This window comes from Lycium barbarum, chromosome 6 (genome assembly GCF_019175385.1).
Source record: "Lycium barbarum isolate Lr01 chromosome 6, ASM1917538v2, whole genome shotgun sequence".
Classification (NCBI taxonomy): Eukaryota; Viridiplantae; Streptophyta; class Magnoliopsida; order Solanales; family Solanaceae; genus Lycium; species Lycium barbarum.
In genome coordinates this window covers 89,482,799-89,507,218 of record NC_083342.1, presented here as the reverse complement: position 1 = coordinate 89,507,218, position 24,420 = coordinate 89,482,799, and the positions used below count along the sequence as shown (strand labels likewise).

At 34.0% G+C, this 24,420-nt stretch overlaps 1 protein-coding gene and 1 pseudogene across 1 annotated transcript; both read left to right on the top strand.

The window, feature by feature from the left end:
* The first annotated feature begins 454 nt into the window (after window positions 1-454).
* Window positions 455-4,099, top strand: LOC132644749 (ubiquitin-like protein 5). The gene is made up of 2 exons (XM_060361355.1): window positions 455-791; window positions 3,840-4,099. Exon 1 carries the CDS (start codon window positions 556-558, stop codon window positions 775-777), a length of 222 nt encoding a protein of 73 aa, XP_060217338.1. The 5' UTR covers window positions 455-555; the 3' UTR covers window positions 778-791; window positions 3,840-4,099.
* A 16,554-nt stretch (window positions 4,100-20,653) lies between these two features.
* LOC132644748 (cysteine-rich receptor-like protein kinase 10) lies at window positions 20,654-24,388 on the top strand (annotated as a pseudogene).
* The last annotated feature ends 32 nt before the right edge of the window (window positions 24,389-24,420 follow it).

The window sequence follows — 24,420 nt, the reverse complement described above, 5'->3', positions numbered from 1 at the left end:
AAAAACAGCACAATAAAAAATTCCTTCTTTCTTTAGGTCCACATTTCAATTTGATTGTTATAATTTATCGTTTTGGTATTCGATTTGTCAATAAGACTAAATCAAACCAAACATTCTCGATTTTTAAAATTTTAAAAGAAACCAAATTAGACCGAGACAAATATGGATATATTTAATTGATTTGAATAGATTTTCTTTTACCAAACCATAAACACCATACTAGCATCTATTCCTTTTCAATTCAAACTTGAATATATTACTACCCCTTATTCAACTTTAAGTAGGAAAGCACATATTCAAGTTGAATATTCCGCTATTTATACACGCACAAAAAAAAAAAAAAACAAAAAAACAAAGTAAATTGCTTGCTTGGTTAGAACGCGTGTAAAAGGTTGAATACCAATATATACCCCTCTAATTGAAGGGTAATTTTGTCAATCAGGCAAGGGCGGTGAAGACCCAACACCATATATATATTGACCCTTGGCTTCACGCTCTACAGAAAGCAAAACACAAATTTAGGGTTTGCGTTGATAACGAAAGCATAAATCAAAGATGATTGAGGTCGTGTTGAACGATCGATTGGGTAAGAAAGTGAAGGTGAAGTGCAATGAAGATGACACAATTGGTGATTTGAAGAAGCTTGTTGCTGCTCAGACTGGTACACGTGCCGACAAGATTCGTATTCAGAAGTGGTACAATGTCTATAAAGACCATATTACCCTTAGGGATTACGAAGTTCATGATGGCATGGGCCTTGAGCTTTACTACAACTAGATAAACCACAATAGGTAATTTTAGAGTTTTGTTGCAATTTAGTTTTTGGGAGTTGAGAATTTGGGGTTGATTTTTGGTGGGTTGGATTGGAATTGAATGGTTAATTCTGTCTATGTGATTTAGGTTATTATGCGCCTTTTGGATTTTTGTTATACGTTTATGCTGTTGGTATGCAAATTTTTTTAATCCCAAGTATTGTTGCAATTTGAGGTTTTCTTTTGTGCTAATTTTGGGAGTTTGATCTGATGGGTTGATTTTAATGATGTTATGTTGATATTCCAACTGCTTGTTGCAACATGCTGCTAAAACTATGTAGCACGGCATCAGACATATAGTTTTGCATACACTTGTATGATACCAACAAGTTGACGTCTTTTCTCTTTTAGAACAACAATTATAATGGCTCAGTTTGAAACTAGTAGGCGGCTTTTTCTTAATTGTAAAAAAATTCTTGAAATTGCTCACTTGAGTCCTTGAATAAACACCCGGAAGGATAGTAATTTGGATGCTATTCTATGTTTGAATTACCTTTGAGCTGTTTTTGATTGGGAGAGATAGAAATCATGCCTCCTTTTTTGTAATAAGTTTGGGAGAGGTAGAAGTAACTTGTTCTTTAACAAGTTCGGGAGAGTTAGAAATCACAATTTTTTTTGTAATAAGTTTGGGAGAGGTAGAACTGGCGCCTTTTTTTGTAATAAGTTTGGGAGAGGTAGAAGTCACTTTTATTTAAACAAGTTTGGCACAGGTAGAAGCCAAATTTTTAAACAAGTTTGGGAGAGGTAGAAGTCACGTGTTTTGTGAAATACATTTACAAAATTTGACTTTGAAGCTCACCATGAGAATCAGATCACCTGTGTCCAGACTTTCTTTTTCCTTAAATAAAGAACACACTCGACCAACTTTGAAAAGTGAAGAAGAAAATGAATCATGGCTTGTCCTTGGCATAAAAACATGGGACTAGACTCTTTATAGTATGTTGTATCATAGACTCTTTTTTATAGTATGTTAGGACACAACAGCAACGCCTCAAACATAACAAGTTGGGTCGGATATATAAAAAAAAGGTATCCCGGCGCACAAAGCATCCCGCGTTAGCAGGGTTAGGGGAAGGCTGCACCCTTGGGTGTGATGTAGATAGGATACCCTAATGCGATTAGTAGTCGAACCCGTGACCTCTAAGTCATACAGAAACAACATCACTGTTGCTCCGAGGCTGCCCTTCAGGGGTGTCGGATATGTGGGTTATAATTATCTTTGTCGCTCCATTTAAGTTCTCAATATGAGCTCGAGTGTATGTCAAGCTTAAGGTCTTGGAGTGCTTCAAGAGATCAAGGATGAAGTTCCAAGGAATGACCAATTTTGTAATTAAGTCCTAAGGCCCATTTGGCCATTTATGTAATAGACTAGTGCTGCTATAGATAGTGACATTTAGGGATATTTTCATTACTTAGCTTTTGGATGAGGAAGGGTTTTACTCCTTTGGTGAGTGTTTTAGGGATTTGTCCCATGCATCTGTTAGGAACTTCTTTGGATTCATTGATGTATGAATTCCATGTATGAGTTCTTTCTTTTTTTCCTCGGTTTTTGTAATGTGTTTTTTTGTTTTTTTGGGGGTAATTTTCTGATTCAGAAAATTAGTGCAATAAACGAGATAACAAGCAATTAGAAGGAATGATGGATAATTCTATAACTAAAATAGCAATTAATCATAGAATGAATCCAAGTAAGAAGAGGAAGAACTCATACATCAATTTACTTAATTTTCTAGAAGCTAGCTAATGAAATGTCCCTAAGTGTCATTGTTTATAGTAGCATTAGTATATTACATAAATGGCCAAATGGGCCTTAGGACTTAATTACCTAGCTAGTCATTCTTTGCAGCTTGATTTCTTGTAGCACTCCAAGGCATTGATCTTGACATATGTTAAATGATGATTTTTTATTGTGCAATCTTTCTACCTTGAGTTATTTGGGTAATTCTATGGTGTGACAATAATGTACTTTATAACTTATGATATTGGTGAAATATTTCTCTATAGTTATTAAATAAACATGTCTTATTGCCATTAGCACCTAAGTTGTTTAAAACAACTACCAAAGGTTTTTGAGGATCCTCTTCTTGTTAGATTTTCGTTTATTGATTCAATTGTAATTGAACATCAATTGAGTGATAAGCATATTGATTTGATTATAATTGAACATCAATATAACGATCCTATTAGTAAAACATAAAACTATTGATTTGATTATAATTGTTTTAACAACACTGTGGGGTGGTCGTTTGAACAACAGCAGTAGTTGTTTACATGACTGCAAAGTCCCTCCAGCGGTTGTAACTTTTTTTCCCACAAATCTTATCAACAAACACAAACATAGTCCATATAAAATAATACGTGGATATAGATTGAACTGTAGTATATTTTACACCATATGGAAAAGAAACAGCACAATAAAAAGTCCTTCTTTCTTTAGGTCCACATGTTCTTCTCAAGTGACTGTGTAGCAGTGACTCCCTTGCTGTTCAAGGCTTCTTTATTTGGAGCCATGGCATATGCCAGTTTTTTGTTTCCGTTAAGCTTACCTTTATTACTTTGATGAGGCAAGCAAAATGAGTGGTTTTACTCATGATTACTCTAGGGGATTAAATGTGCTAATACGTTAGGCGCCAATGAGCTGCTGGCAAAGCCTTCCGGAAAATCGTTTGTCTATAGAGCAAAGAACCTTGAATAGGATGGTGGACCTAGATTGAAGCTAGAGATATTCCATGCATGCTCTGTGTGAGGCGTTCCATGTGGAAGATGAGGCAAGGTTACTGCCCTGGTAGTGTGTTAGATTCTGAAATTTTGAATGATTTGCTTTTTTGGAGATCAGTTGATACATTGATGATTTAAGAGGCTACCCTTAATACAGTGAAGAAGAAGCTTTTGCTGACTTGCTCGTGTGATATTGAGTTACAAGTTTTACTTCTATTCTGTTTCCAGTGCGATTGTTTCCTATAGCATATCTATCTAGTATTATTTTCGGCCATTGATATTTTTCATTATTTCCATGTCTTATTTTAGGTTTATCATGCGATGGAAATACACTGGTGGACGTGTCTCAGCTGCTGTGTTTTAAATAAAAGATTGATTGTTGGTTTGTAATGTAAAGTTTGGCATGTTTAATCAACTCAGAAGGAAAATGCTCAGCTTTGTGAATGTTATGTGACTGATTGGTATTTTGCCTTGTGGTACAAGGGTTACATATGTGCTCAGATTTTCTTATTAAAAGATGTGGTTGGCAATTATTAATTTCGCTGTAGAAAAGTAAAATTTGTGACTGAGCTTTATTGTTCTTTATTTAACAGTAATGTTTGCGTTACTTCTGAAGAGGTTCTGAACGAGTTGCCAGAAAGATTTAGCAAATTTAGACTATGGTTTTGTTAAACATGATCGACGGGCAGTTCTCTCATTGCTCGGTTGAAAGTCCTCGATGTGAAAGTTGGAAAAAAGGTTTTAATAATTCTACCAGTAGAAAAATTAATGGAGAACAAGTTAAATGATGTAATTGTTGAACATAGTTATTCTCTGTGTGAACAGGGGAAAAAGTCTTCTTTGTCTGTATAGAATGGCAGAACGTATAATATAGTAATAACTGACAACTTAAACAGTATTTACTAAGTTTTCTTGAGTGTGGGTATGTTGCGATTGAAGTGGATGTTACATAAAGCTCACTTTCTTATCGGTGGGTTATACTGCTTGGTGAATTTTGATAAATTTCTTTCATTTAGTGCGAAGGGATAAAGATCCCAAGAGCAGCCACTACCAAGAAACCTTAAAACTGGCACTATTATAACATGCTGCACTATATTTGCAATTCCCGTCTTTCAAGCTTTCAACTGCGTTGAGCTAATAATTGTGCACCAAAATTTTCACATATATTCCGAAATATGGTTAGCTGCCTTGAAGAATTGTGTTGTGGCCGGTCTCGTATTTTTTCTTGTGGAGGCTGGGACGTCGTAAGCTTATTATTATGTGTTATCATTCCTTCCGAAAACTTAACCTGTCAGAATGAACACACTTTTAACTACTTAATTTTATTACTCTTATACCTCAACACGCTCTTGCACGGGTGTGTCTGATTCTTTTTTCATAGTCCTAACACTTGATAATATAGATGATTTTTTTTTTTTTTTTTGGCTTTTTGGATGACAGTGAGATTTGAAAACAAGATTTTTTTCATGCTGTTGGACCAGACTGACTTGTGTAAAAAGTTTTAACTACCTGCGAGAACACACTTCTGATGTTTTGGCACTTATCGTGATGCAAAACATACTATCTTCATACTGTGGGAGGAACTTGTAGACCCTTCGCTGAAAGCAACACTTAATGTTGTGCAAAATCACCATTTGTTAGAAGAGTGGTGAGGACTACTTCTATAGCCTGCGGTAATGTTCAACACATAAGCCCTCATTCGACTAGATTACTTGGCTTTCAGATCCACAATTCTGTGAGGAAACCAAGGTATCGATGTTGCAATGTATAATTTGATGGCTTTATACTTCCGAGTTCTGTCCTTTTTTTGTTTTGTATTTTCAAAAAAAATAAAAAGGATTAGAATAAAAGGAGATTATATAATCGAAGATCTTATACTTGTCGGAAATGGTACGCTCTCTCCAAAATCTTAGCTGAGGAAGCAGCCTGGAAATTTTCCCGTGGGGATAACAACGTATTCTTCTTTGGCGTTGAAGATTCTACACGAGCTCTATCCTTCTCTCATCCAAATTTAAGACCTAAGACTCTATGAGTACCTCCAAATTACTCAAATAGAACAAAGTATATCTTCTTAGTAGAAGACACTCAATTCAAGCTTATGGAAGCAAACCATATCTGACTCCAGCGTCTAAGCAGTCACCTATACTTCTAAGAATGGTTACATATCCCCCATACTTATCGGATTTAAGTTGTATACGCTACCATGTACAGTGTATATACAGATTGTTTACAAATTTTGCTCATGATAAAGATTTGTTTTAATTAGCTTATACGTGTAAATATTTTTTACACAGCCAGTGAATAAAACTTAAACTCATAAGTGTCATAACTTTAACAGTATTCCTAAAAGAAGACCGTTGAATTCACAATCAAAATCATGTGAGATGGAAAACAAAGTGCTATCGGGCTTTATACTGCCAATTTTGCGTCGCACGAGCAGTGACTATTGTGCCATTCAAGAGATATTACTTCATCGCCAGGGAAACATTATGGCCTATTCTTTTCTATTAACTCGAAGAGTGAAGGAATACTACACAAGAGCCTTGAGTACTCCTTTTTTAGTTATAGTTTTTCTTTTTGTTGGTTTAACAATCCAGTATAGAGATCTACCGGCCTGACTGATTTAGATTCACACGAGAAACACAAGCCAAAGCAACATTACAATATGATTTAGATTCGCGCGAGAAAGAATCAATAACAAGCTCTAGCAACGACCTTACAATAGAAAACTCGTGTCAGATTGTTTGTTGTTGCAATATTCTCCTGTCCAAAATTATCTATCCTACTTCCTCTTAGGATTATTTTCAAGGTTGTGCCACATTTCCTAAATGTCGTACGAGGTTGCATCTTCAGGACAAATATGCTTCATTTTATCTAATATACAAATATGCGACTGGATACAGTGATTTAAGAAAACATTTGGCACATGCTGAGAGAGCTTTTAAAACTTGTCGTCTGTGTCAAAACATTTCTTTAACGTCCTCAAAGGTAAGATGAGAATGAAATACTTAACGAGTTTCAACTATATAAATGTAAATATATATCATTGTTTATGGAACATACAGAAAAATAGTGACATATAAAATTGAGCATACCATGTGTGAGGAATGCACTAGTCTAATAATTAGGTACTACATAGGTATTTTTATTAGATGATAATCACCGTCTCTAATGCAGGAGTAAATCATTGTGATGATACATGCTGTCCATCACATAAAGTTTTGTAGTGGCTCTCAGTAGTCATTACTTCACACACTTATTTAAGATAATGGTTCTACTTAAGTCTTTGATACCACAATAACCACAAACCCCTATTGTCAGCTATTACTATATGTTATACATTGTGCCATACTATCTGGATGAAGGGGACTTTATCCCCGAGTCCGGAGCCTAAAGGATATAAAAATACACGGTCTTTACCAAAAGGGGCTAGCAAAAAATTAATATACCAAAACGGGTATATCGTGGATCAGCCCACGATATACCCCAAATTTTTTTTTCCGTGTCTGACAATTCAACGAAAAACAAAACAAAAAAAATTGTATAACGTGGATCAGTCCACGTTATACAAGTTATAATTGTATAACGTGGATCAGTCCACGTTATACAATTATAACTTGTATAGTGGACTGATCCGAATGAACTCACTCATTCTACCCTAATATTATACAATTAATGCATGTTTGCTTTTTAATATCAGGTGGGTGAAGTGGGATACATAATATTCTTTGATTTCCTTTGCTTTTTTTCCTCCTTTGTATAACGTGGATATTTTTTTCATACTCGGTAAGACGTTACCTAGATTTAAATCATATCCGGTTATATTTTTAATAAAAACTTTTTTTTTTAATTTTTAAAGCATGATTAACTCAAATAAACATTTTAACACATGCAAATAATTAAATGTGTTATATATGCAAACAAAAATAAAAAATTAAATATAAGTTAAATAAACGTCACACATTAACTGAATAGTAAATGTTAAATTACATACTAACTATTAAACGGCACAAGACATGTTATATATTCTTGGAAGAGTACATAAGGAAACAACAATCGTATAAGTTAAAAAAAAACATACAAACCAACAAGCAACAATAACTACTGATTTCTGTCGGGGCAGCGATTCTTGTTATGACCTGTTTGCTTGCACGTAGGTAAGGGCGGAAATATAGTGTAGTACGTGCAAGCAAACAGGTCATAACAAGAATCGCTGCCCCGACAGAAATCAGTAGTTGTTGTTGCTTGTTGGTTTTTATGTTTTTTCTTAACTTGTACGATTGTTGTTTCCTTATGTACTCTTCCAAGAATATATAACATGTCTTGTGCCGTTTAATAGTTAGTATGTAATTTAACATTTACTACTCAGTTAATGTGTGACGTTTATTTAACTTATATTTAATTTTTTATTTCTGTTTGCATATATAACACATTTAATTATTTGCATGTGTTAAAATGTTTATTTGAGTTAATCATGCTTTAAAAATTAAAAAAATCAATAATTTTTTTTATTAAAAATATAACCGAATATGATTTAAATCTAGGTAACGTCTTACCGAGTATGAAAAAAATATCCACGTTATACAAAGGAGGAAAAAAAGCAAAGGAAATCAAAGAATATTATGTATCCCACTTCACCCACCTGATATTAAAAAACAAACATGCATTAATTGTATAATATTAGGATAGAATGAGTGAGTTCATTCGGATCAGTCCACTATACAAGTTATAATTGTATAACGTGGACTGATCCACGTTATATAATTTAAATTGTATAACGTGGACTGATCCACGTTATACAATTTATATTGTATAACGTGGATCAGTCCACGTTATACAATTTTATTTTATTTTCGTTGAATTGTTAGACACGGAAATTTTTTTTTGGGGTATATCGTGGGCTGATCCACGATATACCCGTTTTGGTATATTAATTTTTTGCCAGCCCCTTTTGGTAAAGACCGTGTATTTTTATACCCTTTGGGCTCCGAACCCCTTTATCCCCTGCTCATTGAGTTTGTAAGCCTGTCTAACAATTACATCATTTAACTTGTTCTCCATTACTTGAAAAAGAAATTTGTTCTCCATTAATTTTCTACTGTAGAATTATTAAAGCCTTTTTTCACACCCCATAGAGGAATTGTGTCGGGTTTTTAATTGTGCCATATACTCGTCCAAACTATCTATCCTACTTCCTTTAGGGATTGTTTTCAAGGTTGTGCCACATTTCCTAAATGTGGTACGAGGTTGCATCAGCTTTTTAACGCGTGACACGAATGCTTTAGGATATATTTCCTCCATTTTGGTTCATATACAAATATTTGACCGGATAAAATGAAGAGTTAAAGAAAAAAATTGGCACATGCTAAGAGAACTTCTAAACTTGCGGTTTTAAATGTGTTAAAACGTTTCTTTAGCGGCTTTATGGATAAAAATGTTGAGTTTAAAATATTTAACTTGTTTCGGACACAAATGCAAACATCATTCTTTTTAGAACATACGGAAAAAAAAGTGGATGTTGAGTTTAAAATATTTAACTTGTTTCGGACACAAATGCAAACATCATTCTTTTTAGAACATACGGAAAAAAAAGTGGCATATAAAATTGAGCATAGCATGTTTTGGGAACGCATTATCATCATACTATTCTAAAAGTGGGAAGATTCTAAGTTGAAAAGTTGAATTATCAAAATGCCCATTAAAAGTTAAACTGCATTTTTACCCCTTATCTAAACACTATTTCTGTACCATTTTTACACCAAATAGTAAATTTACCGACCAATAAATAATAAATGAATCAAAATATCAATGAAAAGTTGATGGACCTTTTCACCATTTAAGAAAAATATTATCTCTTCAAAATTAATGTGCAGAAACGGAAGAACACTATATTACAATATGCAATGTATCTGGTGCTATTTGGCTTCGGGTACTTTTAGTATTCCCTACGAATAGCGTAATAATTATACTTATTATGTTCCCAACTAAATTAATAAGACGTTATGGATCACACATTGCTATATTAATCAACCTTACATGCATTAGACAACCTCTTCATTGCCATAAATAATTAGGAGAAGTGGAAGAGTGATATTGAGTAATTAAATTAAAAGTGATAAATACGTGTAAGGGGGTAAGGAAAGGCTCAAGGCAGCAAAGAGCTATAAAAGGCCAGAAAGGGTTTTGAATTCTCCCTCACCATCTTTCTGGCTCTAGCATTTGGGATGCTTTTTTAGCAGATTATTTTTATTTTTTCTTTTTGCAGAAAAAGGAGGACATCGAGAGCAGGGGAAGTACTTAGAGAGTAGATTCCGACAGAATCAGCTCCCCCACCCTCTTATTCATGAAAATTTAGACAGAGTGTTTTGTTATTCTAGCACGTTGTATTTGAATTTTATCATTCAAATATCCTTTTACTTTAAGTCGTTTCTACTTTATGTAGAGAAAAAAAAATGATGTCTTTCATTTCTTTATGATGAGAAGGTATTTGTAATTTTTTAAAGGTGTAATTCCATAATGAGTAATTATCGGCTTCCAGTGGACTTCACCCTCTCAAAATCGGATTGTGTTAAGATTTGAAGTCCTAAGCAAATGTATAAATTAATAGAAACTGGAGATCAAATCGAACCAAAAACTGGACTCAATAATTTTAAAACGCAAACAGAGCAATCGAAATATTAGAATAGAACATGCACGTTTTGATGAGTTATAGCATTTCACAGTTTTGATGATTTGACAAACGAGCCAAGGACCAGGCCCTCCATTAGGTCCCATGGGAGTATTGCACGATACTTAACAACTGTAAATCTATTGCGCTGTTCAGACAGAACTGCAGCAACACAGCTGTATGTATGCTAGAAGCTAAAAGCCCTTGAAAAGTCCCCATCAATGGTCACATGTTTCTCACATGCTCTCTATTTGGTCTCATATATATATATATATATATATATATATATATATATATATATATATATATATATACACACACACAACATGTTGGGACTTTTTGACCTAACACTTGCAAAATCAAAAAGGCTATATTTCTCTTAAGTATGGGCGGCTACCTTTCTCGAGGTGACCACAAGAACAAGATCTCAACCATCAGAGGGACCAGTTCCTGCCACTGAAGACATCTGAAGGCCTTAGGATAGTTGAGTCTTGTTTCATGTTCTTAATTTGTATTTCTACACTACTTGTCAAGAAGCATCATAGTAGGACAAATTTCAATCTTTGTAACTTTGTCTTCTTGGCTAGAGTTAGCTAAGTATCAGTTAAGTCGTTGGCTAGAGTTAGTCAAGACTTGGAGCTTTGCAATAGAGTTATTGTAAAGGTGCTTACAATGGGTGTATTGTAAGGGTTAGGAATTAAGAGTTTAATTCCTAGGTTGCAATAGGTTGTAATCTGAAGTTGCTCGTTTTAGTGAAGTTGGAAATCCTACTGGGGTAGGTCGAGGTTTTTAATCACTTGAGTAAGGAGTTTTCCACGTAAAATTACTTGTCTTATTTACCTTCTGTCATTATCTGTGAAAACAGCTTAGGGACATGGTCCCTTAGACTGTTTTAGTAAACTCTCAAGTTGTGAACTAGTAAAGTGTGAACCCATAGGTTCTATCACGTTTAAACCGAACTATCAGGTAAATAAAATATGATTATTTCGCATAGTTTTGTCATATATAAACACATCAAAATGAATCTCATTACACATTATACGTAATTACCAACCTAAGTTTAGATTTTCATTTTTGCAGGTCAAACGATACCTCATCATTTTGTATGCAACAATCAAGTTCGTCGATGGAATAGACTCACTAAGTCATTATTCATCAGTTTGAGCTTGCATTCTTATCTATAAATTCTTCATGTTTTTGTTAGTGCTAAGATTTTAATGATGACAAACTATTTCTATGTAGGTACTTTACTCAAAGGAACCCAAAGATGCAGCAAGCCTACTGGACATACAAAGCCTAATTGACAAGTAAAGCTTAGTCGGCTGCAAAGGAAAACAACCACGACGTGCAAAGAAAATAAGCCCAAATGAAGCTCAGTCGGTTGTAAAGGGAAACAACCACGAAGTGCAAAGAAAATAAGCCTGTGCTTATTTTTGGAACAAGTACCAGATCAAGTCAAGATTTCAATTGAGTAAGATTACAAAATCTTACGCTATGCCAAAGGAAAGGGAATCAGTTAAGAGATCAATCAGTGCAAATCATGAAGATTTCAAGTTTAATCAGATCAGGATCTACAAGGAAACAAGTACCAAAGTTGAACCATTCAAAAGTCGTACAACATTAAATAGCTCTTGCCTTATTCTTGAAAATTAGGATCCTCAATATTCCTAATTTACAAGGATCAATTCTCTTGGGTTGACATCTCTGCTGAAAGAGTCTAACAGCTACACAATTGAGGAATATAAATACAAGACTCTAGAGACGAAGAAAAATATACCTTTGTCTCATTCTCTTAAGTTCTCTGCTTTATTTTTCATAAACATTGTTTTTCTGAGTGATATAGTGTAAACAAAAAAGAAAGGAGAGATATAGGATAGTTTGTGAGGCATTGTATCAAAAGATTACGAGTGTTTTGAGTGTAGACGTAGGAGCTCCATTCAAACAACCATTGTACCAAACCTTTACAAAAGAGCTGCAGAGAACACCCTTGTAACCCAAGGGGACTGGATTAGGATTCATATTGAATCTGAACCAGTATAAAATATCTGGTGTTATTTAGTTTCTGCAAGTTAATTTCTGGATTACTTTATAGTCGACTAGTTTGTTCAGATAGTCGATTGCTTAAACGAAAAAGTTACAATTCACCCCCTTCTTGCACTTTCAATTTTAATATTTTATAATGTTTGAATTGATTAACATGGGATACACGCAGAGGCGGACCCATAATTTTGACGCAGAGGGGGCATTAATGACCAAATTCCTTAATGTAGACATGTCAATTGTTACTGTCAAAATTTGGCGTGCAACTCTTTGAAAACTTAATAATTATGATAAGGTATTAGTAAAATAGTATAAACTTCAACATTGGAAAGAGGAGAATGTGTTTAGAATGGGGAAAAGATTTGATTTGGGGCTTCTTCTTCTTCTTCTTCTTCTTCTTCTTCTTCTATTTTTGTGTGTGTGTGTGTGTGTGTTGGGGAGGGGAGGGGGGGGGGGGGGGGGGGGGTTAAGGGAGGACTAAAGAAGAAGAAAAAAAAAAAGAAAAGGCAAAAGAAATATGTGGGCTTATTTATTTATTTGTAGAGAATCTACAAAACAAATTCAACAAAAAGTAGAAACTAAACTGCTATAGCCAGACTCAAACCCAAGTTTCATGCAAAGACATAAGGGGCCCAACAACCAATTGCACCAAAGTAGTGGATATATCTCAGGAGTCCTTTTAAATATACATAAAATTTTTACTGTGTATACATCATATATATACAATCACGTGACCCTCCTCCTAATGGGGTGGGTCCGCCTCTGGATACACGTGCTTTGCACGTGTCCAAAAACTAGTACTAAAAATGACCTAGAAAATGCAAGTAACACACATTGATGTTTAGATGAGAGAAAGGCCGCTTTAGATAGTTTGGTGATTATCATGTCCTCCATCGACCAATTACAGATGTACTGGTCTATAGGTATGAAACTATGGTGAATGAAGATGCTAAAAGGGGTCGAGGTAGACGATCTAAGACCTACAATTGTTTGGAATCAATGCAACTTAGCTAAAGATGGGGCACAATGATTTTTTTTTTTTATATAGGCAATACACTACTAGAAAATCTCATTTTTCCAACTACCAAAATAGTCGACACTGGGTTTTTCCGACTACTTTCCGACCATTTCTGAGCAATCATAATAATGATGGTCAGAAAATAATTTCCGACTGTCGGAGTCGAAACTTTCGCACCACTAGAAAAGTGCTAATTTTCTAGGGATTTTTCTGGGGTTTGTACAGGTAAATGAGTTTCTTGTGAATTTTTCTATGCCTAAACCAAGCAAGATTCAAGAATCAATCCATTACCAGCAAGATATGATATGGCTCTGCCAAAAAAGGTGAGCGCCTAGCGCGAGGCGTGCTTGCTTAGCACACCTGCGTAGTAGAATTAGAATCCGCTGGCTCAAATGAGTGGTTGTTGGCTTCATAAACATATATATGTTCTGCAAATAATAAACTGAAGGAAAAAAAAGCTCGTGGGTAATTATTACCTGCGGATTTAAAAATCCCCAGATAACTTACCTGGGGATTTTAAATCCATATGTAAGTTACTTGGGAATTTTTCCGCAAAGAAATATTAAAAGTCCGCAAGAAATTTGATAAAAAATCATGAATAAAGGAATTTTTCTATTTCACCATGGAAAAATCCCAAGTAAACCCCCTTAAAATTTTAGTCTAGTTCCACATGTATATATCTTTTAGAAAAAATGTATATATACAACACTGGCATCATTTGAAAAAAATATAACATAAAGCAAACTGATATTAATTTGTGACAAAAAGTAAGGCTTTAAAACTATTATATTTCCATACACAAGAGATTTGACTAAAACCGAATTATGACGAATGACGATAAGTTGACACTATTTGACATGAAAAGTACAGTTTTTTCTATTATTCATCAATGAAATATTTGGTGATTAAAGAGAGCTTAGAATGCTAACTAAGCAGACATAACTGGATGATTTTCATTATGATTTTCATGAAGAGTAATTATCACGCAAATTCTGCTAGTACTATCATTTAGTCTCTCTCCTTGATTAACAATCCATCAGATAATGACTTCGTTAATGATAATTCCCTCTTTTTTAATTACTATAGAGGTCACATGAGGAATATGTAATCATGCATAAATATAAAAAAACCAATTAACCCTCATAAACAACATAAACACCTATCATCTTAGGAAGGATCAACGTCATTGAATTGATGTTTCAAATGGAGTAATGCTGGGGGTAATGTTTATTTAATCTTTGTGATCATACATAGCCTCAAAAAATTAACAAAAATAGCACAATTCACAATTCCATTTCTACTAAATTATTTTCTTGCTTTTCTACCTAATCCCAAAAGACCTACAGAAAGAATTAAAAGGGGTAGCCTCCCTTCGTAAAATTAGTGTTTCACTAAGATATTTTAAGGAGATTAACACGAGTAATAAGCGGAAATGCCATTTTTTTTCCCGTTTGGGAATTGGTTGTTTCACACAGTGTTTTAAAAGGCGGGGGCGTTTTACATATGCCTCGACGAGGCGTAAGCCTCGAGGCACGGGGCGTAAGCCCCATGGGTATTTAATTTTTAGTATTTCTTAAAATAATATAATTATAATAAATATTTTTAAATAGGTAAAATTACATTAAAAAATAAAAAAAAAACTATAAATAAATGAAATATATATATATATGTATGTATGTATGTATGTGTGTGTGTGTGTGTGTGAGCGCGCGCGCGCTTGATCCTCACAAAAAAATGATCAAATCAATCCATTATATTATACACCGCTTATAACTTGTAATTATATATAACATAATTTTACAAGTATAAATAATACAATGAAATAAAAGCTATTATGAAATGCAAAACAATTCTAACATTTTAACTTTCAAACACGGAAAAAAACACAGTTTCTTAAAACACTATTACTATCATATTATTCATTTTATCTCCCTATAAGCAAATAATCAATAAAATTTATCATATTACAATTAAAACATAACTTCTTCATGAACAAAAAATAAAATTATATGATAATTCTGATACATAGGACTTATGACCAATGACAAGTGAAAATGTACAATTCCGCTATGTGTTTTTTTTTAAAAACAATTAAGTGATATTCACCCTCACGACGTTCTCAAATAGTAAATATCCAATACTACGACTTGTTAAATGAGTTACACCCAATCTGCTATTTCTATAGATGAAAAACTATTAAGTATCATTATTTTGTTAAACAATTATGAGGGTGAATTATTTTAATTAAGGAATTTAAAATATAATTTGTGTAAGAACTGTTAGGCGAGCCCTGGGCGTTGGGTGTTAGACGTGTTTAGGACGTACGGTTGGGCGCTTAGGGCGTAAGCCTCATAGGAACTAAGCCCCGCACGTTAGCCCCAGGGCGTTTTGCCACTGCCCTGCCCCGAGGCAAGCCCCGGGGCGAGTCCTGACACTGCCTTTTAAAACAATGGTTTCACATTGTAGAGTTAGACCACCAAATCTTTGTATTTTGGGTGATAAAAGAAAGGGCGTGACTGATGGGTTTTTGGATAGGTGTGAATGGAAAATGGAAGAACTCAAAATGGAGGGAAATGAAAAATTCCTTTTTACAGTGGAATTTTGTCCCACATTGGTAGAAGAAAATAAGACTAGTGTGCTTATATGTAGAAACACTTTTTCTAGCTCATAAAGATTCGAGAGGAGAGTCTCCCCTCACATCGTCGTCGTGTTGCATCTCTTTGGACATTAATTTCCTTTGGGTTCAGATTTATTCATCGTTAATTTTGCTTCTTCTGTTTCTAATTTTGTTTAGTTTCTGTTTCTAGAATATTTTTTCGAATATAGAAAGATAACAGTGACAACTCTGGCGACTTCAATTATTCTAGCTAAACTTCCCCATGTATAAATAGAAGTTGATGATTTCATCTAAGAATTGTAATACCAACGAGGTTGTTCACTAATTGTATTCATTTTATATGAGTTACAATCTTGATCTGAAGAAAGGAGGAAAAAAATAATAACACAATAACCGCATTTCTCTAAAGTCATATTCCTTCCCTTTTTAATCTGTTTGAAATAAATCACATAAATATAAATTTGAAAATAATTAATTTTTCATTTTAACCCTTAATGAAAAGCATTTATAACCATATAAATGTTATGACACATTTGTAGGGTCATAACTCACAAGTTCAATAGCCATACATACAAATATTATGACATACTTAAGTCACAAATTTCAAAAGTCTTTATTTTTCTTTAAATAGGTATGAATTTAATGATGGGGTAAAAATGTTGAGATTGACCGAGGATGCTGAATGTTCGTTTACCACCTAGCATAGGCTTCGAATGTTAGAACTCTAAAAGAGGCTTTTGGGACACAAATTTCTAGCTACCAAACCCCTTTTCATCAAATTCTCTACTTTGGAATTCACCTTTTCTTTTGTTGGAATAAGTGAATGCTTCTCAGAGGAACAAGGCAGCTAAGGAGAAGACATAATCCAATTACTGTATTTTCAAGATGCACCATATTCTCTTCGATTCAATTGATGTGATGATATTTTCTTTTCAATCTGTTAAGAAACTTATATCTTTTTATATTAAAAATATTTAATTTTAAACTTTTCATTTTATCTTAAGAAATGATTATGGTAATCAAATATTTATTGGTTGTTTAGACCATAATTCCAAATATCTTTAATTTTTTAAAACTATATGCCCTGTGAGATATATCATCACATAAATTGAAATAATTATATTTATGACAATGTGATCAATAACAATGACAAAACCCTTTCCTCAAATTGTAAAACATGGTCGTGAACTGGATTAATAATTTACCTTACACTCAGTGGCGGATTCAGAATTTTCATTCAGGGTGTTCGGAAAAATAATTGAACCTACATATACACTGTAATATATGTTCAGGGTGTTCCAAAGTTAATATATGTACATAAACACATAAAATTTACCCTAAATATACACTGTAATTTTTTATCCAGGGTGTTCGAACACCCTGGGCTCTTGGTACATCCGCCCCTGCTTACACTATTTTAATTATTTTATAATCACATTTTAATATTATGAATTTATCGTTTTACCAAAATGGCTGCGTTAGCTTTAAGCTCACTAGTCCGTAGTAATCATGATCCTTTTGTATCATAGCTCGGGGTTTATTATTTTTCATGAATGCAGATACTTTATGACATTGTTGGGAACCCCGAGCTGAGCCATACTATAGGGAATAAAAGGGAGTGGCAAACTTATTACCTAAAGAAGGAGCCAGGAATTAAGTAGCTATATGACAATTTTCTCTTTCTTAAAGCAAAAAAGTAACTGTGAAATTCTTACACAGTAAATTTTGGCAATGCCTCAAGATCCTTGACAATGAAACTTTTGTCCATTAATATGAAATCCGTCAAGATTCATGACCAAATTCTTGTGATCCATTAAAATTGACACCACAATCTAAGTTTTTCCCAACCATTTGAATTTTTTGCAATTTGACAGAATTTTATTACCTAATACTGGTGGCAAATTTAGTTTTACAAGGTTTTCAATATGAGATTAAAATTCTAATAGGAGTAGTAACACTTAACATCCAATTTACACGAACCGGACAAGAAAAAGAGGGAAAAGGGGGCCAAGGTGCCATTATTGCTCGGCGATATGGACACTCCCAAATTAGAAAGGTCTCTTTTGGGAAGGAACTGGTTGTCATTTGTCAAATAGCCCAAATCTACTAACATGATCATTCTATGAAATTTAACTCTATTAGAACATGTTTATTTGAGTTATAGCACAAGGCAATAAGGAAGTTTCTTAGAGGGTGCTCCATCAATCACTGACGTTCAAACTTGACCTGCCAGTCAATGAAGAATTTAAATTATATACGCTGATTATATAAAATAATGAAAAAGTATCAAATATCCTTCACATATTGAAATAACTTAAATTTTACCTTTTACCTATAGGGAATAAAAGGGGGTGGCAAACTTATTACCTAAAGAAGGAGCCAGGAATTAAGTAGCTATATGACAATTTTCTCTTTCTTAAAGCAAAAAAAGTAACTGTGAAATTCTTACACAGTAAATTTTGGCGATGCCTCAAGATCCTTGACAATGAAACTTTTGTCCATTAATATGAAATCCGTCAAGATTCATGACCAAATTCTTGTGATCCATTAAAATTGACACCACAATCTAAGTTTTTCCCAACCATTTGAATTTTTTGCAATTTGACAGAATTTTATTACCTAATACTGGTGGCAAATTTAGTTTTACAAGGTTTTCAATATGAGATTAAAATTCTAATAGAAGTAGTAACACTTAACATCCAATTTACACGAACCGGACAAGAAAAAGAGGGAAAAGGGGGCCAAGGTGCCATTATTGCTCGGCGATATGGACACTCCCAAATTAGAAAGGTCTCTTTTGGGAAGGAACTGGTTGTCATTTGTCAAATAGCCCAAATCTACTAACATGATCATTCTATGAAATTTAACTCTATTAGAACATGTTTATTTGAGTTATAGCACAAGGCAATAAGGAAGTTTCTTAGAGGGTGCTCCATCAATCACTGACGTTCAAACTTGACCTGCCAGTCAATGAAGAATTTAAATTATATACACTGATTATATAAAATAATGAAAAAATATCAAATATCCTTCACATATTGAAATAACTTAAATTTACCTTTCTTTCACCTATCGGGCCCCAATCTGTAGCATTGTTTTGTGTTAAAAATGCCCTCTTTCCACTTATTGAATCCCAAATGACGTTAATGTTAATTTTCCGGCTACCCCCCACCTTCCCCCCTTCTTTTTGACAAAATTAAGAGATGAAACATGTGGTCCTTAATGAAAAAAGGTGGCACTGACTTTTTAGTCTACGTGGCACCAACCTTAAATAACTCGACTCATTCGGACTAACCCGAAATAACTAGAAACTATTTGTTCAATCCAGTTCCTCTGATGCTTCACGTTTTGCGACTTAATGGATTCAAAAGATAACAATATCTTCTATTTGAAGTTACGTTTTTTGGTTCAGAATCGGTGCAAACAAGCTCCAATCGGTTCCAGATTTAAGTTCAATTCAACATCTTCATCCTTTAACAATGGTGAATTGGAATTAATTTGAAATCCAGCCCCAACAATTCCAAACACTGAAATTCGGATGAATTGGATTATTTTGTGGGTTGAGTTTAACATTCACGTGGACCGATAAATCAGTACTACCTATTTTATTAATATCCCTCAAAATTCCGTTAAAAGGACATTTTAAACCATAAAAGCGCAATCGCGGTTCAATAGGATAGAAGGAGAGGCATTTTTATTCTGAAAATTAATGTTAAGGTCAATTACGGTTCAGTAAGTGGAAGAAGGACAAATTTGATTTAAATCATTTCCAATACGTTAGGAGTATGTTTGATCATTTTCTGGTAAAATAATTTCTACACCATCATGTTAATTTAATTGGTTGTAACAAGTTACTCTTCTAATTTTCAAGTTACCGCATGAGGTTTTCCATGACGATTACCTATTACTATAAGTGACTTTAACTTGATGACGTTATTACATTAATAATGCATATAACTTAAACGAGTCCGGCGCCGAAATGGCACAAAATTGGACCAAAATTTTCAAAAGGGGTTGTGGAATTTGTGACAGACCAAAAGGGGTTAATCGTGCACTGCTACACGTTTTGCTTCCGTTAACTAAAAAAAAATGTTAAAGGGCAAATCGTGGAACAGTACACAATTTGCCATAATTCTTTTTGCAAATCGTGTACATGCACACGATTTGCATACTGGTGTATATCATGTGAAACTTTATATTCACTTTTATCCTGTTGAAGAAATATATGGTGATGGTAAGAAGAATATGAAATACATTTGAGGTTAAATGATGGTTTGAGGTTGAGAATTCTACAGACGTGTCAAATGAGTTTAAAATTCCTCAAAATGCTTATAGGGCTATATTGGAAATTTATGTTTCATTTCATGAGAATGATGAGTTTTGGTATAGTAATCCACCGAATGATTATATTGTTATCATGAAATGATGATTCCCTAGCAAGTCATAAGTTGTTCCTACACACGATTTGCAAAATATATTAAGCTAAAACGTGTACATGGACACGATTTGCCAAAATTAATTTTGCAAATCGTGTGCCTGTACACGATTTGCAAAACGAATTGCAAATCGTGTACTGGTCCACGATTTGCCCTTTAATTTTTTTTCTTTTTTTAAGTTAACAGACGGAAAGCAGGGCGTCAATGAATTGTGGGTAAATCGTGTAGCAGTGCACGATTAACCCCTTTTGGTCTATCACAAATTTCACAACCCTTTTTGGAAATTTTGATTCAATTTTGTGCCATTTCGGCGCCAGACTCGGCAAAAACTCGTGAATGAATTCCAAGTCCACCAGAGCGTCAACAACCAGCAATATAGTGAAGTCTTAGTACTAATTAAATGGTCCTACTCAATTTTCACCATCTATAAATTTGCCTTCTCTCAACTTGATGAGTTGTTCAATTTGCATAATGCCTAGTTTAAATATCCTATTATACCTTGTGCTTTTCTTCATCTGTAGCACAGTATCAGCTGATGATGACTATTACTGCCCAAAGACAACTACTTATAATACAAACACCTCTTATCATTCCAACCTCATTTTGCTACTTTTAACCCTTTCTAATGCCTCTAAAGAACATAGTTTTTACAATTCCTCCACTAGTGGCAGCGGTAACAATGGTAATTCTGAAAGAATTTACGGTCTGTTTATGTGTCGAGGCGATATTTCCAGTGTGGCATGTCAAGATTGTGTGACTAGTGCTGCTAAAAAAATAATCCAGGGCTGCACCGACCGAAAATTGGAGGTATATTGGCCGGACGGTTTCTTGTTACGTTATTCGAATCGAACAATATTCCCCGAGCCAGATTATCAATCCATAATTTAAAAAAAAAAAAACAGGTAGACCTTATATCTACATAATATTATTCAATTTACCACTGATGAACAGAGCAGGTTTAAACAGAAGCTGGGAAAAATGATGGATGACGTTGCAACTCGAGCTGTTAGTGATCGTTTGATAGGCAAGAAATTTGTCACTAGAGAAACCAAATTAACATAACAATTTATGCCTTCAATGCATTCCCAATATTTCTTCTTCTGATTGCCACAAGTGCCTTTGGAATGTGATCAATATTTTCCATAAGTGCTGTGATGAATATAGGGGTGCTAGAGTTCGATTTCCTAGTTGCATTATGAGGTATGAAGTGTACCAATTCTACAATAGCCAGCTACCTGCTCAAGGTACATTTTACAATGTTAGTCTGTATTCCAAACATGAGTTTCTTTTCTATTTTGTCAAGATACTGGCTTCGAATTAATTCGTATCTATCACCCTACCAGGGGCGTAGCCAAGTGTAACCGAGGGGGTTCCCTCAGCAGAAAATTTACAGTGTATATTGAAGGTTAAAATTATTTTTTATGTATATATGGTAGATGTTGAACTCCCTTGGCTTCTTCGTATGTTTACTTCTTCATATTTTTGAACCCCCTTACTGAAAATCCTGACTCCGCCACTGCACCCTACATCTGCCCCTTGTAATGAAATAGTTGGTATTCCTCCACCTTTAAATCTTTCGGTAGGGAGCACTTTACTTCTTTAACGGGCCTATCAGGGTCATATTTTGGACAACTAAAAATAAACATGGCAAGATACACCAAACATGTTTTCTTACAGGAAAGACACGAAAATATTATATCAAAGTTTAAATATAAAGCATTATATGAATTTGAATTCTTGAATTGTTAATGCAGGGCATGATAAAATCCCAAAACAGGCACTTATTGTTTGTGTAGTCGTTGCTGTCACTATTTTGATTCTACTATCCATTGGAGTTTTACCTTTGCTACTGAGGAAAAGAAGGATGAAAATAAATAATACTGTAAATGAGATGAACGGTAAATTAAAATACCAATATTCTTTATAAGTACAATTGAAGTCTTTCATTTTCCTTATTTTGTTTTTTCTATTTATATATGTTGCAGATGATCTTGGTGGGATTCTAACAGCTGAATCCTTGCAATATGACTTTGGTACAATTGAAGCTGCCACTAATTGCTTCTCTATGGAAAACAAAATTGGTGTAGGTGGATTTGGTGATGTCTATAAGGTAAAGTTGTAAAGGATTTAACTAATATATAGTGATTGTGTAATTTTTTCTTTTACAGTTTGCTAATCCTAACCTTTTATGGATGTTTACTTTTCATAAGTGATTAGACGATATATAAATTTCTTTTTTTTAAGCTAAATCTCTTTTTACACGATCAATGTAATTTAACCTACTATTGTAGCCTGTAGGTCAAGTACCATTTTTATTAGGTTATCAATTAGTTGTGGTTATCGTTAAAATAAACCTGTAATTACCTTATTAATGACCTGATTGATAAGTATTTCTCATACCATCAATGCAGAAGACTTAAACTCAAAATTATTTTATATTGTCTGTGTATTAAAGTTAGACTTGGTTGTAAATCCAAAATATCCATTCATAATTCTTTCATTCAGGGGGAACTTGTTAGTGGACAAGAAATAGCTTGTAAAAAGACTATCAAGAAGGTCAAGCCAAGGTGTAGAAGAATTTAAGAATGAGGTTGTACTTGTAGCTAAGCTTCAACTCAGAAATTTAGTGAGACTGCTCGGTTTTTGCTTGGAAGGAGAAGAAAAGATACTCAAAAGCCTCGACAATTTCAATTTTTTGCTTGGAAGGAGAAGAAAAGATACTCATCTACGAGTTCATGCCCAACAAAAGCCTCGACTATTTCTTATTTGGTTGGTTTGTTTATACTGCCTCTTTCAATTTAAGTTTTACTTTTCTTTTTAATCTGTCTAGAAAAGAATATAAATTTCTATATTTACTAACTCTTTTGGTATATTTAAGATACGAAGAAGCAAGCAGCGTTGAATTGGTTTGTGCGTGACAAGATTATAAGAGGAATAGTACGAGGATTAGTTTATCTTCATGAAGATTCTAGTCCTCGAATCATACGTCGAGATCTCAAAGCAAGTAACATTTCATTAGACAAAGACATGAACTCAAAAATTTCAGGTTTTGGCATGGCTAGGATATTTGGAGTTGATCAAACTGAAGGAAGCACTGACATAGTTGTTGGCAAATAGTAAATGTTTGTCAAAGAACTATAGATACATTCATATACCCCTCCTTTCTCGTTAGATCCATCATATTAATTCTGTTTCTATTGCTACGGTGTTAACAAAAAACTTGATTTTTTTTCCTGTGAATTCGTTATAGGAGAATGTTTATTAATGTGATTTATTTTTCTTTGTTAGCGGCTACATGTCCCCAGAATATGCAATGCATGGTCAATTCTCGGTGAAGTCTGATGCATTCAGTTTCGGTGTAGTTCTTCTGGAGATAATAAGTGGAAAGAGAAATAGATCATTTTACCAAGAAGATCAATTTGATGACCTTCTTACCCATGTAAGTGCAAATTAATTGTACTTAAGAGTTCCTTTTATTAACATTATCCTTCTACAACATTCGATTGTTCTACAACCTGATCTGGGGGACGCTATGAATACTCTATGTTAATATTTATCGGCTTGGAAGCTGTGGAAAGATGGCAAAGCTATGGAACTTGTAGATCCAACTCGTATTGGTGACTCAAATTCAAGGTCTGAAATCATGAGAAGTATACATATTGGACTGTTATGCGTTCAAAATGATTTAGATGAAAGACTTACAACTGCTTCGAACTGATTCTGCTACTCTGCCAAAGCCAAATCGACTTACATCTTTTAAGGATTATACTATAGGAAAGGTGGATCGACTCACTAGCAAATCAATTCCATCGTTTGTTTCCAAGAATCAATTACTAAAGTCTACCTAAGGTAGTATACACAAGGTCACTGCGTATAGAGACAATTCTTGCCTCTTAAATCACCACGGAAAGTCCTTTGTTACCGAATTTTCACTTTCTGTGACGACTGACAAAAGTCCTATTTCTTGTAGTGATAAGTATTCTCTCAATTATTACATTAGCAGTTTTTTATGAAGTTACCTTATTGGAACAAATAATTATTGGATGATTGACACCAGTATAAATCAGGTTATTAATTGAAGATCATTGTTAGTATTACTATAGTTAGTGATA

What these genes read in the sequence shown, in the direction of transcription:
- LOC132644749 (XM_060361355.1), top strand. Translation starts at nt 556, where the DNA reads ATGATTGAGGTCGTGTTGAACGATCGATTGGGTAAGAAAGTGAAGGTG.